This window comes from Opisthorchis viverrini, assembly GCF_000715545.1.
Source record: "Opisthorchis viverrini unplaced genomic scaffold opera_v5_106, whole genome shotgun sequence".
NCBI lineage: Eukaryota > Metazoa > Platyhelminthes > Trematoda > Opisthorchiida > Opisthorchiidae > Opisthorchis > Opisthorchis viverrini.
The window spans coordinates 146,139-162,579 of NW_008751768.1; the positions used below are offsets into that span (position 1 = coordinate 146,139).

General features: G+C 46.5%; 1 protein-coding gene across 1 annotated transcript in view; it reads left to right on the forward strand.

The window, feature by feature from the left end:
- Positions 1-15,615: 15,615 nt before the first annotated feature.
- The window catches only part of T265_05748 (hypothetical protein), a gene marked incomplete at both ends in the record, with an annotated part of 39,613 nt that continues 38,787 nt past the window's right edge, over positions 15,616-16,441 (forward strand). The window contains one exon of the mRNA XM_009170828.1: positions 15,616-15,775. Within this exon, the coding sequence (XP_009169092.1) occupies positions 15,616-15,775 (160 nt within the window). The remainder of the gene's footprint in view (positions 15,776-16,441) is intronic.

Here is a 16,441-nt window from a genome sequence, read left to right on the forward strand (position 1 = left end):
TCATGTGATCCATCGGCTCCGAAAAGTTTGTCTGTTAATGAGGTCCTATGCATTACATGTAAGTCTAGTATTTCTTGAGAGGTGCAGTAAACAGGCATGCGAAATAACCGCTGAAGATGGCATTGTGTGAACAGGCATGTACGACAGCATAGTCGCTGCAGTGAATTTTGGGGTAAGTATCTCTACCTGTTTGTCGGCCGCCCGCCTTATGGTGATATTTCGATAACCTGAATTATATCTTCCTCTCATTTCAGGACTTCAACGGCCAAAGGAACACTCCTCACGAAGAAGAAAATTCGCCTCACAGGAGGACATTTGTGAACTTCAAGACGACCAATATATCCCAAAATTTCAAGACGTCTATTTTGAGCCTTTTCTCCGTTACCGATCGATGGATTAGTTAGGTATGGTCTACCCTAGCCGCCTGTTAGCGGTGTTCTTCGTTTAACATCGTTCAGCTATCTGGCACTATCGACGTAGGCTGTATGTGGCTAGTTAGTTAGCCATCACGTACCCCTAGCCGCATGTTAGTGGTGTGCGTCGGTTAAGATCGATGAGCCCCGAGGTCTTTCTAGTATAATTCGTAACCCATAATGAAAAACTCTGTAACTTGTTAGTCAACGTGCACGATGTTTAGCAAATAATTAGCGTGCACTAAGGAAATTTTACTGGCAACAAAGAATCATCGACCAAAATTTGTTTGCACGAATGCGCCTACTCATATGTTGCATCCACAAAGGCCATACAAAGAATCATCGACCAAAATTTGTTTGTCCGGTGGGAAAATACCGGAAAGTTACGTTCATTGTATGTGAGTCAACCTTTTCCACAATTCGCGATTTTTTACCATCAGGTAACGTATTCAAAGTCAGCGGTGTTTATTCAACTGGAGATTTAGTTCACTTAGACAAATCGCCATAGTAGAGGATTTTCAATAATACAGGAGCATATACATTATACATAGACATTCTACACTATGAAGTGGCAAGTCTGAAAATGCCGTAGACTTCGAGAAATCAATCTCATTGTGCGAATAGCCAGTGGCTATTACAGTGGCTATTACAGAATAAAGGCATGACTGGTGGGGTTTGTGATTAATGGGAGTTTCCTGGAAAAGGGAAAGTGACGTAAACAGTAAACTTTAATGAAGTAGATTTCATCACACCAGAGGTGGCATGGGTAGGGATCCAAAATTACAAGGTCTCTTTATGTTCTATGGAGATCATATCAGATGGCACGAACTCTGAACGTTAGGGTTTAAAGGTGGCGGGCAAAGAAAACAATACAAGTGAGGGCATAACAAAAAGCTTCCTGACTGGAACGTGACAAAAACAAAAAACTTCAAACTACAGGAAGTGTAGGGCCTGAATAATGGATATGGAGACGCAGTAGAGCTGCCACGACATGGCAGGCCGGTTTGAACTAAAGCCCGGAACCGTCAGTAGGGCTTCATGGCCTTGGTCTGCGTGGCGGATGGCCACGGAAAGCTCTGTGGGGATGGTGTAGTGGGGTAAAAATGTTGTACGGACAAATGGTAGCAGGAAACGCAGAATTACAGTGTGCAGTGAAGCTTGTGCGACTCACTAGTGTTGCAGATGCAGCAGGGTCGAGTGTAAAAGTTGCTTGGGAAACGAGTTCACGCAAACTGAGCAATAATTGACTGAGTTGGTGAGGAGTAGGAATAAAGGCCGCCGAGTTCTTTACATTTGGCAGAAGGTTCGGCAGATTGAAATGAACGCCTTCCGGTGTTGGCCGGGGACAAATGAAGGTTGATTGTGGCTGTCGGTATGGGAACCAGTGAGCGAGAGTGCCTGGACAAAGTAGGAGGGGAACAATTGCGGGTATGCTATCAAACAGGGTATTCCAGCGCCGTACCATCACTGCACTGAACACGATAAGCGGCCAACTAAGAAACCATCGACAACAGCAATGAATAAGATGGGCCATCAGATAAGGCCGTCACCCATAGTTGAGACTTATTTTTGCCTGCCGCATGGATGCTGGCCTGGTGTTTATTATAGTTAGCGAAGAGAATCGGTATGAAATGCTGTCGTTGACCTACGGATTAGATTACTCTGTATAGGTGAGGCCTCGTAACCAGCGTCAAACCTAGACACGAGCCTAGCAGCCACAATAAGTATTCGAGGTGATTGACAACGCATAGAGGTATGGGTATGAATGACCATCGTTGGCCATTCATCGTTGGTCGTGGATTAGATCGCGGTGCATCGTGAGGGCCCATAATCAGCGTCGCCCGAAGACACGTGCCAAGCAGTTACGATAAGTGGTCGAGGTGAATGGCAACGGCTATCGTTATCATTGTTTCCGCTTTGTGGCGGTTACAACCTATGGAGCGCCATACTGCCACTAGGCTGATACAATCATGTTGGTAATTTACCCGAGGCTATCCGATGACCAAGGAATAATATTTCATATTCTGACCGGAAGGATCCCTGAAGTTTGCTCCGACCAAGATCTTGTGCCACCTGCCGGCAGCGTGCTCAAAAACTCATCATTCGTTTATTAAGTCTTTACAAAGTTCCACTATTGCGCTCTGGTTGAAATGGATGAGTGGAGGGCCTCTGCTCACTTTATTCTCCGCGAGTTGCGATATGCTCAAGTCAAAAGCTTGTCCACTTTTTCGCTGAATTCTTGTAATAGCCACCACTAGTCAACGTGACTGGCTTGTACAGGCGGTGGTAGATACCTTGGAGAGGCTGTTTCCCCCGTAATTTGCACTGAATGGATTAAAAATAGATCCAAGTTGTATACGAACAGCAACAACCTTGGTTTCGCTCACCTTATTTCAAACGGAACAATCACCTGCGGCTTGTGGACAGAAGTGCTCCCTATCGATGCGGCAGGCATCTCTTCAGACAAAGACAGGAGGAAGGAAGTCTTTGGCGCTTGAGAGTCTAGTGGATTTTACTGACAGAGAGCACGCATCGTACCGGGTGACATCTAAGGCTGCGCCTTTGCCGGCACTGCTTTTTGGTGACTATATCTACTACCTGCAGCACAACCACGCAATTTGCTTTTGAAGCGCCTACTCAATCATCGGAGGTCTGGTCATAAGCTGCAGATGAACTAAAGAAGATGCTAACCTCCCTATATATCTACGACGACGGTATAAGGTACGGACACTTACTGTTGAGGAAGCCGATATTTACGTTTTTTTTATTCAGATAAATAAAATAAGTTACCCTCACAAAGCTTCACGAATGTAGCCACGTGTTTGCGGTCGGATACTGCGGCGACTGCTTTTTCTACGTATTTTTCAGATGTTACCCCAAAGTCACAAACGTCAGAGCCATAAACGTCATAAATTGTCACGAGCCGGGTTTTCCAAAGCGCTTGAAGTTGGCTGTGTAAGCTCAGGCATGGTTACCAGGCGAGGCTCGTTGACAGTGAAAACTGAACATATTTGCGTGACATGCTTCGTCCGTTAAAGAAATACCATGATTGTAGAGTACCGCATCAAAAAACACCTAGGGTAAAAAACGTCATCACAGTTGCGCGTTGTCAAAGCTGTGTCCGGTTGGGACAATACTGAGTATTTTAGACACGCTAAGCCGTTAGAAGGCCAGCGCATTTCATAAAGCTCACCTTCTTCCAGGCTGATTTCGACCGAAGCCAACACTTGCTACACGGCATTTACCGCCTTGATTACGTGTTTTGGCAAATGTTTAAACCCCAGACACCATCTTAGCAGGTTTCGTCACGATCCGGAAGGTCGCCGGAGAACTGAAGCTGGATTAGTGTTATTTAAGTGTACACTGGCTGCAGGTCACTGGAACGTGAGTCATTTAAGCATATCATACGTATGTTAACTATGGAAATATTGCCAACGACAAGCTACAGTGGCTAAATATAATATTCAAAAGAGGCAAAATTCACGTCCACGCCCTGGAACGTGCCGCCGTTCTCCGACACAGCCGATTATTCTTGCATCAGTTGTAAGTAGATATCTGTGATGAATTCGGGAGGGTGGCTTACCACATTCAGCCATACGCCACTGGCCACGTCCTCTGGCACACTGGTAAGTACAGACCGAAATTTAGGCACCTTAGGATTGACCAATCCAAAGAGGGATTTACGTTTGCGGTAACACTTAGATAGGTGCCACTCCCGAAATGTTCTCAGTCGCTTGATATCCTCGCTGGCACCTGTGAGTGAACCTTTAAGCTGTCCATGCAAATATCTTCCGTACATCTGCTTTGGGTGTAAAGAAACCAGTATTTCTCCATTTAACTCAAACATTCAAATATGCATTGCCGTGATCACTCTCTCATTCATCAACGGTGGCTAGCCAAGCACGACCTACGAGAACAAGATGTACATCTGTTCATGGTTCCAAAGCTCCATCCGTCTTTTGTAGGCAGATAGCATCAGCAGCGTGATCGCCTGGTCGTAAAATTGAAGGCTTTGGAAAAACGCAAGGCCACAAACTGCATGAGGCTTCAAATTGTGCGAACACAGCTGGTGTCACCTCACTATTCGACAATGGACCCAGAGGGATAAACCCCGGTGTTGACAGACGCATGTCCCAAACAAGGATAACTGTCTACACCAACGAACAACGTCCTCTGTGGCTTCAGATACCAGGCCACCATTCGTTCTAACAGCTGAGATCAACGGGAGCGATTACCAACTCACGGCAACAGCCGTCATAATGAGCCTCATCCACTGTGTGGAGGGGTCTTCAGCAGGTTAATTAGCAAGTGGCATTGAGACCGATTTCAGTCCTCGGTACATCCATTCTTCCATCGATCAGCCGTTCAAGTGAACATGCTACGATGTGAAGTTATTTCAGCCGACGGTTGAGTGAACGTTCGAGTACTCTATGGGGCCTTTGTTACAGCGATTTATGTGTACGCCAACCAAGTTTTCCATGCGAGACGCCAGAAAAACCCCAGTTAAGCGCGTTCAACCAGCCAACACGAAATGGTTGTTGGTATTTGATTCTGAAGCACGTCTCCTGGCCCTTGAGCCCTTTCTCCTAGAGTACCGTCACCTCCGAAGAGACTCTATACTTAGAATTTCTTATACTTATTTACTTATACTTACCCTATATTTATGCCCTGTTTGAACACGTGTTTGAACACAGGATTTCACCGTTGACTATGCTAACACACAGCAGTGAAATAACCAGGAGACTTTCGAACTCACACTTCCATGAGGCAAAAATATTCCTCATTTTGGGTACTTGGTGCGTGAAATGACATTCTTATGATGGTTGTTCACGTTGTAGCTGGTACCCATTTCAAGGTAATTTTAGACGCGCTTTTGTGTGAGTCCTCGCCCTGACAAGCTTTCCGTCCCGCGCTGAGAACTTGCAGAGCAGCGCCACACCCTTTTTCAACATCTGTCAGGCTAATGGAAGCCCCTGAACGACAAAAACCAATCCTACCCGGAAGCTTTGGCAAAACCCTCCAGCTTCTGTAATAATCTTTTAATCCGTTAGGAAGTTTATTCGTAGCTGAACTCGCTCATTAATTGGGTCACCCTTAGGGTGACACTGATGGGTGAACGACTGAAGGATGCTGGCGTTTTCGAATATTCGTAATAAAGTTTTACATTCATAAAAAGTGAGTGATCTGACGTCCGCCTTATATGCACTCCTATTCAGGTTCACCTTTGTCTGCTGTGTGCAATGTCTCACTAACATCACCGCATCAATCCACACCCCTCAATGCTGACAGTATAAACAGTGCAGCTACGCGTAAGTTGGTCTTTATCGCTGTAAGGTGCGTTAACTCGTGTGTCCAGGAAATGAATGAGGTTTGCTATACAACAAGGCTATCGGTGGGTTTTACGGTGGTTAAAGCCGGTTATCGGACATGCAAGGGGCAGCACACGCTACTTTGCTCTTATAACATGTGCGAAGGATCCAACAGCACGCAGCATGAATGTGTTTTAAGGTAGCTTACTTTCTAAGATGAGCGTCAAAGGCGAAGTGTGAAGAGGGGAATACTGTCTAGTAGAGTTTTGGGAACATTTTCCGGAACCGAATGTCCGTTTCAAAATCGTAAATTGTCGGCTCTTATCACTTAAACACAAGCTTCCGGAGCTGTCTAAAGGCGTACGGACGCTGTTGAGAACATCACGATTTTGTCCAATTAGAAAAGTTCCACGGGAGAAAAACGTTACTTGAGTTTAGCGAACGGACTAAGTCCGTTTTCGCGGACTTCCTTGCCAATGAAGCCTGATAGAGTCCATTTACGTATTCATGTAGGTGAAATGAAACCGTTCCCCTATAATCTGTCCATTGTTTATACGTATTGTATGCGCAATTACATGCTTTGTGTTGCACCGAGGTATTTATAGGAGGGTTCGCAAATCCAAAAACGTTTGTACGTACCTGCACGATGTGGTTCAGGGACTTCAGGGAGCTTCTGCGGCTGAAAATTGTCAATACTGACCTGCACCATCATAATAATAGTTTCGTCCTCAACTTGTTTGTCATGCTGCAAATGTGATAGGTGGTAATTAAGTTGACAGTACTGTTGAACGAGTACAGAGTGTGCGTTCGGACGGCGCGTTTTTCCAAGTGACAAGAGCAACCATCGCAAAACTTGTAATAATCCGTCATAACTCAAAGTTATCCACCAATTTTGATCGCTGTCCTCCGAAAGAAAACATGCGCGCATCATGTCTTGGTGTTGTGCGCAGATCGTTTTTTTCGCGCACGGTGGTCAAGCCGTATATGTCGGATCTGCTGGCTTGAAGTGGTATTACCATACGCTTTAGATTTTAAGCGCCCCCCTGCTCATGCATTTTCCGCATAAGTACCGAAAAAATAAACGGTACGCACAGCGGAATTCGACAGGGTTTGGTCAACTATAGTTGCATATTGGGGTGTTTTTCCACAAGGACGTTGTCAAAACTATATGGTTATATTTCTGTCCGTGCATCTTATTTTCCATCGTCTTTTTTATACCTCCTACATTGATTTTTCACAACGATGGTTGCTATAATTTGTTAACACGTTTCAGAAAATAATTAGGTTGTGGAAGATGGAAAACAGTGTTTGTTGTCTGCGACACCCGCCGGACGAAATCTAGTTTCACTTGCCTCTGGATATCGTTTCAGCTTTCCTTCACAAATAGTTTATATTCACTCCGAATCGGATGGTAAATAGTCCCACCTATCCTGTTAGGTAAAGTTTTAAACGCCTGCAGTAGTGAGGACCCTGCCTCATATACGCCTCAGTTAACCATGCCGATTGTGACATCTGATTCTCTTTGAAATGTGTGTCATAGCACAAAAAGCGTTTCTTTTACTCCGGTAAAGTTACGCTTCTCGTCAATTATACTGATTGATGACTTTCTACGCAGTCTAAAAGGGTGGGTTATCCGGATACGGTAGGCTGCACAATAACGCACTCCCATTCATTTCCTCCCTTTTACCCATGTACACCACCCGTCATTCCTGCGCTCAGAATTTTCATGGTTAACAAATTAAACCACTTGTGAGCAACTGCTCCCTCTCAGTTGGCAACCGGCGAGCACGGTTATTTGCTTACCAGCCGGCTCACATTTATTTTCAAACATACGTATAACCACAAAACCGGTTGTATGGCGGATTTGGTGGTGAAGGCAATTATCAACTAACTATGCCAGGTGGCTATCTGACCGTTATATAACCTTCATGTAACAAGAAAACTCAGTTTTATTGACTGCATATGCTGCTGAGTCACTTCAGTCGAGCTGGGCGGAGCCAAACTTTATTCAGTCTTCCGCATAAGTGGACTATTCATTCGAAATTACATACAAGTGATCGAGAATTTCAAGAAAACAATGATAAGGCGAATTGGAACGGGGTGAAAAATGTGGAAATGTGGAATCTACGCAAAAGCCAGTTAGCCCGACTTATGCTTGACTGCAGGTAACAAGATTGCAAGGCATGTTTGTAAAATATTTGACCGAAATTGGGCTCTTATCGGCAACTCAAATTGAAGTGAGAGAACACTTGTGCCTGTCATATCTAATGTCTTACATGAAATCGCCAAGTGTTGTACTAAAATGGGGTTAGATCTACTACTACTACTACTAGACTACTACTAGCCTACTAAAGCTTTAAATACGACTTTGGCTCTTTATGCGGAAGCTATCAGCCCCAAATTATTCCCAGGTCTCTGCAATGGATTAAGACTGTTTAACGGAAGGGGGGCTACGTCTGGCCTAGAGCATCCGCTTGGTAATGTCTTTCGGGAAACAGTCGTGTCTCACTTCTTTTTCAAAACTTCGACTACATGGCCGGCCATTCCACCAGTGTTATATCTGCGTGGACGATCAAAGTTTGTGGGAAACTAAGTGGAACCAACAAGTCAGGTCGTGTGTATGAGCTAACCTTAAAAGTGAGACTACATTTGGGTTTGAATAATCGCCATCTTGCATGCAGTCTGGGTTATACACAGAGAATAACTGGACGGCTGTGGAGGTGTGTAAAATACCCTATCTGTGCCAGTTTGGAGACTACGGAATCGCCAGCAGTTTACCTACCGGACAGACTCATCAAAGTTGTTGCGACAAGGGTAAACAGAGCGCCTCAAATTTTCTAACCAATGTCTTCTCGACATTCAAACACTCTAGTCTCACCATCTTTGGTTCTGAGAAAGCGGCTATCGTCTCAGCTCAGCTGCACACAGAGGCCACATCTCAGTCGTACAACAAAACAACCCGTGCTTTAGTCCGATACAAGTTCCTTGAGACTCAGTAATACGTCTCGTCGACATAGATGTCTCGAATTATCCAGGACGACCAGAGCCCTAAGGATCTGTGAACTGAACTCATTCAAATCTTTTACAAGCCCCTTGATGAGTAAAATGCCCCAACTCCTCAAGTGTTTTCCTTGGATTGTAAGTGTAAGTGTTTAGCGACTATCTCCAGGACCATGACCTTACAACACATGGGTGAAAAGCGCGCGTCATAGGACGGGATGAGTTTAGTCCGTTTGTCCAAGACCATCTGTGCCTTCCTCTCCTCTTCATGACTAAGAACGGCGTATTCCATGCCACACTGAACTGAGTGTCTTCTTGCATCATTTCATTCTTTCCATTACGATACTTTATTCAAATTAATTTACTTGGTTGTATGGCAGTGAACCACCGATATTCTTCCTGGGGTTCCTCTCAATGATGGTCGTGATGATTTGAACGCCGAGATTTTTAAGAGCACAGAGCGTTCACATCCTACAGATCACGAAAAAAGAAAGGTACGGACTGTGCATCCTTAGGGGACGGAGGTTTCCGGAGTCAAATGCACTTTAGAAATTCATGAATTCTAAGTCCAAAGGCCATCTATACGTATGAATATATTTCAGCAACTGTCGGAGCGTGAAGATATGGTTGAAACAATATCTACTAGGCCGAAATCCCATTTACTACTCTCGAGTCATTGATAACGCGTCAAAGGACAGCTAAAGCCATCATGATGGGATTGAAGCTGATCCCTCTTTGGTCACCGCACTTGGAAACTGGCACTATGACCGATCCTCCCATATCATATGGGGTGACCTTTTTACCAAATGGAGATAAACATATCATATAGACACTGACCGAAAACTTCGACCAGATCTTTGAACCATGCGCAGTACAGGTCATCAAAACCAGGGGCTCCGTCGCGCTTGTGCGGACGTGTGCAGCCATAGAACTCTGAGGCCGTAGGGAGTCCCAGAATTACCCTCCATGGCTGCAGTGCTGACGGCAGTGAGTAGTCATGAAAACTAGCTGCAGCATCCCTCTTTACTGAAGCCGTTCGCATTAATCTCAGCCTTGATGGCTTCGATTCCAAGCAGTTCTTGAGGAACGGCTGCACGCACCAACCGAACTAATCTTTGGGCGTCGCCAGCATTCTTTGCTCCTTCAAGTTCATCAGTCTTCTGTGCCCACAGGCTTCACGGTCAAAGGGCGCTAAGTTACAGTCGTCGTCTAATACTTTTCCGGGCCAAACCACCCAATGTGCTACACAACGGCCCAAGCCTAGACGGGGTAGTCGAGATGCAGAGGCCGGATTCGAACCACGGACCTCCAGGTTGGTAAATTCGCGCTTTAACCACTGAGCCATCCCCCTCTCTATAACTAATGGAAATGTGGCAGATTGGAGTCCGTGGCTGGCGAGCTTTTGGAGGACACCATGTGGCTGGACGATTTTGATCATTTTGGAAGCTGGCACTGCTTGAAGGCTATCAACAGTCAGTACACGCCTGAAGCGGTTTCGCTTGCACGTACCGAATCCCGTACATGTCAATAACCCAATTTAGTCTAAAATGCACTAAGTATGCGCACTTTTGCGTTTGAATCTCCCGCAACAACAACGATACGCAGGACTTCATTCCACCAGATCAGGGAATTCGGAGCGTTATCAAAGTTGTGTTTGATAGTGCCACCGACAGTCACTTGGGACATAATCAGGCGCGCCAAGCATAAGAAGCTTGTCGCCCTGTTTGCCTTGGGTCGTGAGCGTTGAAAGTACTTAGAACGACTGCGTGCCCGGGCTTCAAGGTTGGCTTTAAGATGTCTGAGACCGTGGATACCAGCTGAGACGCAGACATCGGAGCAAAGACCCGTGCGAGACAAGCGGAGTTGTCAGTCTTCACGGATGAGACTACGAAGGCAGTTGCCAATGGTGAAGGGGAATAAAGGGAGACGTCTACGGTCATCCGCCTTTATAACTCCGGATGAACTATCGAGATCCTGCTGGTAATATCATCACCATCAGAGACAGCAACACCAGTGTTTACACTGGTGCTCTACTGACGTACAACCGTAAAGCTAATCTAATTATATTTAAACTTTTGGAGTGGGAAGTGAAAAACTGTGGGTGAGAAAGGTATTGTGATCGGTAGTGCAGCTCCGCATAGGTCCCTCGGCTTCCTGCTCCACCCTCTGTGATAAGGTTTCAGTATATAGTTTCAGTCAGCCGGGGACAAAGGGAAATTAAATGGTAGTCACAATGTGTTCCACAATGTCGTGCTAGGATCTCCGTGAAGAGGCGAGATGTGTCGAGTCAAATATGCTCGATCTGCGTTGGCTGGCATTCTGACCAATCAGGACACGTCTTCATTTGGTCCGTGTCCTTCAGGTGACATCCGTCCAAGTGATGTGATGTTCGGTTATTAGGAACGGCTGGTCTCGGGGGACCTCCACCTTGAGAAGGCTGTTCAACCGACCGCTGCTTTCGACTTCACTGTGACGAATCATGGAGGTGCTGCCGCTTTTCGCTCCATCTCTATGGCTGCGAGAGTCCTAGCCTGGGATCTGGTACCTTTCACTTCGGAGGTATATCAAGGCTGTCCGATGTCCAATGTGACGTGATCCCCTTTGGCAGCTTGAGGCTGTTGTCTGAAGTTGGTTTCCCTGACGTCGCCGGGTTTGTGATCTTATTTTTGCCTCGTATTTACCATGTTTGACCCCGCGCCGCTGTAGAGACCATTCCCCATATCGCCAAATTAGTGTTAGGCCTCTGTGTTGCTGTTGGAGCATCACTACTACCGGCCCCTTTTCTTAGCCTTCCAGATAGCAGTAGAACGACCCGCATGAATCTGGAACTGTAAACTGAAGGGTTCGGACAGCGAGTAATACGTTGCAGGTTGCTTTCAAGATTCACCAGTTTGGACTAAAGAGATGGAGCTACCGGTGCCGGGCGCCAGGAGTTGAATAGTGGCGTACGCTCCTTCTGGTCTCCGGTTTGGGTGTAACTGTGGCAACCACAAAACCGTCAGGACGTGGTGTTCTCGTTAACCTATTGAAGCCATTTGCAAAGTTTTTTCGTTACAAACGGAGTTGAACAGTTTAAGCTGAATAATACAACCCAGGCCCAAGAAGTCAAGGCCTGTTAATTCGTACCATTGAGATGAAGCTTCTTGAACGTTACGGAACGGTCGACCTTCCCGGTCATTTTGAGCGTTCTAAAAGATGCATTACGAACAATGCACTTTGTATATTCCACTGGTGGCCTTCCGATTACGTCCCAAGATAGTGTCGAAATCAGAGGGCAGAACCAGTATCAAGTCGGAGGGTAACCGGTGTACCATTGATACATACTGTGATGAACTTACGTCGACCAGGTGATTTCATCCTGAATGTAGCGGTCATGGCCGATGCCTGCGTCCTTTTATCGGGTCGTTGTTTGCGCGAGCTCCTGAAGTTGTCCATGCAGCATTCTTCCTTGTGCAACTTTCGATCGCGCTTAATACATCTGTGGCTCCAGCGGGGAGAGTGGCGTGAATAATGCCATTCTTCACAAAGCCAGCATGGCGTAGGCGGTTTTCTTGGAGTCCGCTAAGAATGAGATTTCCCTTTGGAAAATTTGGAATCGCCAATCATTGCAGCATCAGCCTTGAGATTGATAGGGTGCTGGCCTTCGAATGTAAGTTTCTGAATCGTCAACTCTGGATCCTCTTTAATTCAATTAACAACCGAGTCTAAATATCTACATCGTGTGGCGACTGGAGACCAGCCACGTAGATGACACAATTGAATCGATCCTCGGTCATGGTGCTGAGCTGAAAGCGCTGGCATTCTCTGATGACCACAATGGCATAGGTGATGGTATCATTAGTATCCCTCTTGGTAATCTTGAGAAATTGATAACGATTAATGAAGAAGGAACTTTGCTCACCGAATATTAGGGCCAGGATTTTGATAGCATCTGCGAAACCAAGGTCACGAGGGAGTTTGGTAAATATGAAATTTGTGAACCAATCGTTCCAGCTGTCCCCAGTTTCCACTGCAACGTTCGAACTTTCCATGCATCATCAAACTGAGAAAAGTCAGTTTGAAACATGCCTTCGTTTTTCTTGAATCCACTTTCGAAAGTTTGTCCAGATTCAGCATCGAAATTGAATTCAGTAATCGAGCTCAAGCGGAGGAGGCTCGATCGTTTTTGTTGCATCCGCCGACGTTGTGAGCATCAGAGATCCGAGAAGCCTCATCTTAGCTTCTTAGAACGGCTTCTTTTGTTGTTGTAAAATTAATTGTAGTTGCTCTGCCAAGATTGACGTTGTGGGTTCGGGTTGTCCCTAGTTGTTGCGTCTTGCTGGACCATCGTGCAAGTATGTCGGTCCCTTGGCTTCCTGCTCCGCCCACTGTGGTATATCAAAAGGTATGGTAGCTTCACACAGCCCCTTTATGGAGACAAAGGAAAATTATCCCAACTGTATTTATAGGGTAATCACAATGTGTTCCACAAGGTCGCGCTAGAATCTCCGTGAGGAGGCGAGATATGTCGAATCAACGGTGCTCGATCTGCATTGGCTGGCATTATGACCAATCAGGGCATGCCTTCGCTTGGTCCGTGTCATGCACGTGACAAATCCGTCCAAGTGATGTGAAGCTCGGTTATTAGGAATGGCTGGCCTCCGGAATGAAGGGGACTTGATTCTGGCTTATGTCAAGCATTCTGAGGTGCCTACACCTCGCAGCGCTCAATCGGACAATCGGGCAAGGAACTGACAGCACGGATCGACCGCTGTTTGTTGCAACGGCTCCAGCCAAGCACAGCAGGGGTCACAGGAACCACATCATGGAGGACGTAATTTCTTTCACACCCTTCTGTCAAGTCATACGTTGCACAACCTCCTTTCCAGCCAGTCCACCAGAACTCGCCTAGGTAAACGAATTTATCTATCACGTCGATTAGCTCACCTACAAGCATGAGGTGTCGGTTTGATCCAACCCAACCTTGTAGCAGCTCTATTTAGCCTGCAGGTGTGAAGCGCATGCCAAACCTTGCGGCAGAATTGCTTAGGTTATTTAAAATCATTTACGTTTGGGATGGATCCTAACCAATATCGTCTGCGCACTCAATGGCTATGAAGGGACGTCCAGGGAGCTTTTCGGCTCCCGGGGTTTCAGAAGGAGACAGGAAGATTTCAATCAGCATATCAGTAACAAAGTTGAAGAGGAAAAGTGTGAGAGGACAGTCTTGTCCTACACCATTGGACGTGGTGAACTTCTGCGAAATCATACAGTGCTCTCATGAGGGATGGAAATTCGAAAGGGACAACTTTGATCTCCAGACACTGTCAGAGTTTCTGACGGCCGACAAAATCGGAAGCAGCTTTCACATAACGAAGAAAGAGCAACGTGGGACGATAATCCCCGATAATCCACCAATCTGAGCAACATAATGTCAGAGTGCATCTTAGAGGTGACGGATATCGGGCTAATACTATGCTGGTTTTTACATGAAGTTCTTGCGCCCTTTTTAAAAACTGGGATAACGGTCGGAGAGCTCCATTCGACTGGTATTATCTTTTCCTTCCAAATCTTTTGGCTTTCAGACTTTACCAGAGCCTTGTCACCTTTGAAGAGCGCGGGATGCAGACCGTCTGGTTCAGGTGCCTTGGCGCGCTTCAGAGTTCATACATCACGATGGATTTCGGATGCTGACGGCGGGTTGGTGTCAGTTTCCATTCGGGTTTGCTTGGTTCCTCCAACATTTGTGTTGAAGGAGACCAGCCGAGCTGCTCTTTTAAGTGCTCAGACCACCGCTCAAGACGACGTTTGATGGAGTGAATTGCTGTTCCGTTTTTTTTCGCACATCGTTTCAATGACACCTGCTTTCTTTTAACCGACTGGTCGAATCACTTGAAACAGCACTGCTGTTGCCTGCAGCGAAAGCCTTCTCCATCTTCTGGGCTTTCGAAACCCACTGGCGTTCTCTATCGTTCTTTAAGCTCCCGATCATCCGTTTGAATGGTCTGCGTTCGCCATCATCATTTCTGGTATGGCTTTTCTAATCTGTTGATCTCAAGGATATCCAGTGTTCATTAAGTCGTGTCAGGTGGTCTGGACAAACAGTTCTGAAAGCTGAGAGCATAGCTTTAACCCGTTTCCATTCATCCTCCAAGCAATCTTCGTCATTTTCATGGCTTTGCGTTTTCAGTAGCTTTCTAGCCGGACCAGCTCGATGCTCTTCACATAGTGAAGCTTGACGAAGTAATGAATGGAGCTGCTCTCTTGTGGCATGCGTACTGCTGGCGGAAAGCTAAGTGCTAACCTGGCCCGCACGATGGCGTGATCAGAGTAAAGTTTCATACCCCATAAGTTAAGATAATCCTTAACTGAGACTCTCTATCAGTAACTGGTAGCCACATGGTCCAATTGAGTCAGTATTGAGAGTATTGTTAGTTGTGTAGGTCATGGTTGAACGAGGGCTGGGATACTGCCAGGGCGCCCACACATAGACAGGAGGACGATTAGGGTCCTCAACCAAAGCCTTTGGCTCAAAAGCCTAACCGCAAGGCAGCGGTGTTTGGCGGGGAAATGCAAATGCACTACCTTTTCTACGGAACAAGTCGCCATACATGTTCCAACCCTCAACCTGGAGGGCCAGGAGACTGTGTTCGTCAGACCTCTAACCATTGACCACCTGGTATGAGAGACTGAGTGTCGCGCGGACACCCCCAGTATAGTTCAATGGGTCTCCGAGGTACACAAACCACCACACCACGGTAAGGTCCAGTCTCTTCGTGACAGTTGAGTCCCTGGCTGTATTGTGGTAGGTGTCCTTGATGTGAGCCTTTGTGTTGGACGTTGGTACTAGCCAAGACCAGGCAATGATCTGCACACAACTGAAAAAGCCACTCCCCATTATCCGTGCGCTCTGAATGGACTCCAAATCCGTAACACAACCGTGGTTCTTCCGGATTTGGTCGACCAGCTTGGGCATTCGTATCACCGGCCAGGATTGTTTGCCGACCGGAGCACTCGTGACAGATCCTGATAAAACTCGTCCTTCTCAATTTCAGAACTGTAGTCTGTTCGGGCGTAAGCTGAACATCATAAACAAACACCCTTTACCGCATCAACCTGCATTAATCCTAATTGGGCCAGACAACCGCACAGCGCAAAGGCGACTGTGTACTGGGATCCAGTCCAGTAAGGCGCTTTCAGCCTTGGGGCTGAGTGCTACTCCCACACCGCACATACCACGCGCCATTGCGTCAAAATCACCAGAACAGTGGAGAGTGAATTGTGGAACATCTGAGCTCATCGTAAGCAGCATGAGGTGCACAACCGAAGTGGGGTCTTGTATGTGTATTACGGAGACAACAATCGTTGACAGGGGAAAAGCAAGGTTTCAGCAAGAGAGGCCTGTGGTAGAATGGAGGCATTAAAGTCTGCAAGGTGGATGGAGGTATTACTGTTTCACTCCTAGTGCGGCTGTGCACGGCAGGTACCTTTCGAGCTGCACCACACTCTTTGGTTGTAAAAGTATTCCGAATGTATCGAATAATACGCCGGCGGTCACGGTCAACCGTTTGGCAATCGGAGTGTGCGGTTTTTTGGGCCGATCTCTTCTAACCTGCCATTCCTCGGGGGAAGACTGCATCACTGTTTCTATAAATATGGACATCATCATCATCGACAGCATGACATCAGTGTTCAACACCGATGCTTCACTGCCGTACAACCATGACTTATTTGAAAGCC